This window comes from Anopheles darlingi, chromosome 3 (genome assembly GCF_943734745.1).
Source record: "Anopheles darlingi chromosome 3, idAnoDarlMG_H_01, whole genome shotgun sequence".
In the NCBI taxonomy this organism is placed as follows: Eukaryota; Metazoa; Arthropoda; class Insecta; order Diptera; family Culicidae; genus Anopheles; species Anopheles darlingi.
Window position 1 is genome coordinate 5,867,501 of NC_064875.1, and position 2,500 is coordinate 5,870,000.

A 2,500-nucleotide genomic window follows, 5' to 3' on the forward strand; every position below is an offset into this window, starting at 1 on the left:
CGCCTGACCGACTTCAGCCTCATTCTCGTACGCGGACGCTGTATCGATATGACGGTATCCGGCGTCGATGGCCGCCTTAACTGCCTCGACGCCGTTGCTTCCGCGTAGCTGGAACGAGGTGGCACTGTTGCTTTATCCGGAAAAGTGATCAAATTTGGATTTCCACCGAAATGCTACTCACACCATAGGTTCCTAGACCCAGCACTGGCATCTGGAATCCATTGTTCAGGGTTACTGTTGTTGCTCTTACCGACATTGCGCACAGGTCTAGTCACGTTGGGTGCTTTGAATGTACTCAGTGTAGGATTGACCATGGCTGGGCCCTTTTAAAGTAAACTCTGCTTTTGGTGGGAAGTATGTCAACCACAAAGCATCCGCTGAACGCAGTCCGCTGACCGATAATGAGCCAGTAGTTGAGTAACTTCTGGAGCCTTCTGTTCTGGTTCATTCCATTGCAAGAGTCCCAGAAGATTGTTCACAACGCGTGTTCAGTAACGCTGTTAAACGAGTTGCTAATTGATCGTACGCTAAACAGTGAGATGTAAATCTAGTTGAATATTCACGTGGAACAACTGTTTATCACACATTGGAAGGTCATTTTCATGAGGGATTTGGCACGTTTATTCGACTAAGTGCGGAACGACAACAAGACAAGCTTTATTCCTCCTTCTCAAACGGATGATGAGGATGGCCGTAAGCGCTCGATTCCGGACAGATGCGCCCATTACGCTCGAGAGCCGCTAGCTGCTGCATATCCGTTTCATTTAACTGGAAGCTGAAAACATCAAAGTTGGAAACGATACGCTCCTTGGTGACGGATTTCGGAATCACCACGTGTCCTAGTTGAATCTGGTAGCGAATCAGAATCTGGGCCGTCGTTTTTCCGTACTTCTTTGCCAGCTGGCCAACCGTCGCGTCATCCATCAGCACCGGATCATCTGCCTTTACCCAGGGTCGAGCGGGTGAACCGAGTGGACTGTACGCAGTCACGATCAAGCCGTTCGTGCCACAGAAAGACGTGATCTTGGATTGGTGCAGATATGGATGACACTCGATTTGATTGGTGACCGGAGCGATCCGCGCAATGTCTAGCACCCGCTGCACTTGTTTCGTGTTAAAGTTTGAGAGTCCAATGTTGCGCACCAGCCCAGCATCAACCAGCTTCTCCATCTCGGGCCAGGTATCGACATAGTCGGCATCGGAAAACACAAACGTCTTGCCATCGGGGCCCATCGGAAACAGCTCTGATCCCTCTTTGTATCCAACCGGCCAGTGAATGAGATAGAGATCCAAGTAGTCCAGTTTCAGGTTGGTGAGCGTAGTGCGGCAAGCACCCTCAACCAGATCCGGCCGATGGAACGTGTTCCATAGTTTGCTCGTCACAAACAGATCCTCCCTGGCGAATGGAGACACACGAATTCGATAAATCACGATACCATCTGTGCCATCACATACGGTTCTTACCGCTTCACGACACCCTCAGCAATCTTTGCCGCGATACCCTCGCCTACTTCGTGCTCGTTCTGGTAGACGTGGGCACAATCGATGTGCCGGTAACCGATGTCGATCGCATCCTTCACTGCCTGCGCGACCTGTCCCGGTGGCGACTACGAAGAAGAATCAGGAAAGCGAACGTGAGTGGGCAGCTGTCCAAACGATCCCACTGAAGGTTACTTACATTCCAGGTACCCAAACCGATCATGGGAATACTGTTGCCGTTCTTGAAAATTGCATTCGGAACCACGGTACAGGCCATTTTTCACCTTTTCCTAGCTTTATAACGGTAGAAAGAAGACAATCTAATATGCAAACACTCACGACAATGACAAACTGATAACGGACACCGCGGTCAAACCGTGTTTGCTTTTCGGGAACCAGAATTTAACTTGCTCGCACCCGAGTCGCTGTCGTGTCAGGTTGGTGCGAACTGAAGCTGCTGCCGTTGCTGCGTTTGTGGCTACTGGGAGTGCGTTCGTCTATAAATAGTCGAATGCGATTGGAGTGAACCATCATGCTTGTGTTAGTAGCAGCATCGCTAAGCAACGCTAATCGACGTTGGACAATATTTTTTTAGAAGGTTCAAGCAGATTTGCTGAAAGAGTTGGCATCCGCTTCGTAGACTGATAACAATTTAGAACATTTTAAACCAGAACACAAAATGATTATTGGTATTAAATGGTATTAAATATCATGGAAAAGTGGTGTGTGTCTACAACCAGAGACTATTCAATTAGAGAACGGTAAATCGTATCTTATCTTGCCTTTGATAGTCGATCCCCAAATTCCCCAAAAAAAGCCCACAGCTGGCAGTCACAAAGGGCTAGTTCAATCGTAAAGCTATTTTATTCTCATTTTTTCTGCCATCGGTGCAAATAAGCATCGCTGGTTTTAGTTGCCTTGTAATCGCGGTGGCTATCTAAGCTAATAAGCAACGGTGTACAAAATCCAACAAAAATGAGTCACGGAAGCCCTTCATCCAAAGTAAAGATCTCGCCAGGCT

General features: G+C 48.1%; 3 protein-coding genes across 3 annotated transcripts in view; all 3 read right to left on the minus strand.

The window, feature by feature from the left end:
- Positions 1 to 384, minus strand: part of LOC125956328 (aldo-keto reductase family 1 member B1-like) — a 1,482-nt gene extending 1,098 nt beyond the window's left edge. The window contains exons 1-2 of the mRNA XM_049688074.1: positions 182 to 384; positions 1 to 108 (exon numbers count right to left, since the gene is read on the minus strand). The exon at positions 1 to 108 is cut by the window's left edge and continues 60 nt beyond it. Coding sequence (XP_049544031.1) covers positions 1 to 108; positions 182 to 256 — 183 coding nt within the window. The 5' untranslated portion in view covers positions 257 to 384. The remainder of the gene's footprint in view (positions 109 to 181) is intronic.
- Positions 385 to 600: 216 nt separating this feature from the next.
- Positions 601 to 1,947, minus strand: LOC125956324 (aldo-keto reductase family 1 member B1-like). Its single transcript, XM_049688069.1, has 3 exons — positions 1,679 to 1,947; positions 1,465 to 1,607; positions 601 to 1,396 (listed from the first exon to the last, which is right to left on the minus strand). Exons 1-3 carry the CDS (start codon positions 1,754 to 1,756, stop codon positions 658 to 660), a joined length of 960 nt encoding a protein of 319 aa, XP_049544026.1. The 5' UTR covers positions 1,757 to 1,947; the 3' UTR covers positions 601 to 657.
- Positions 1,948 to 2,303: 356 nt separating this feature from the next.
- LOC125956327 (solute carrier family 25 member 35-like) overlaps positions 2,304 to 2,500 on the minus strand; it is a 2,017-nt gene continuing 1,820 nt past the window's right edge. The window contains exon 2 of the mRNA XM_049688073.1: positions 2,304 to 2,500. This exon is cut by the window's right edge and continues 166 nt beyond it. Within this exon, the coding sequence (XP_049544030.1) occupies positions 2,473 to 2,500 (28 nt within the window). The 3' untranslated portion in view covers positions 2,304 to 2,472.

Coding starts and splice junctions, on each gene's coding strand:
- LOC125956324 (XM_049688069.1), bottom strand. CDS start 1,756: ATGGCCTGTACCGTGGTTCCGAATGCAATTTTCAAGAACGGCAACAGT. Junction 1,608..1,678: donor TCGGTTTGGGTACCTGGAAT/GTAAGTAACCTT, acceptor TCTTCTTCGTAG/TCGCCACCGGGACAGGTCGC. Junction 1,397..1,464: donor GCTGAGGGTGTCGTGAAGCG/GTAAGAACCGTA, acceptor TCCATTCGCCAG/GGAGGATCTGTTTGTGACGA.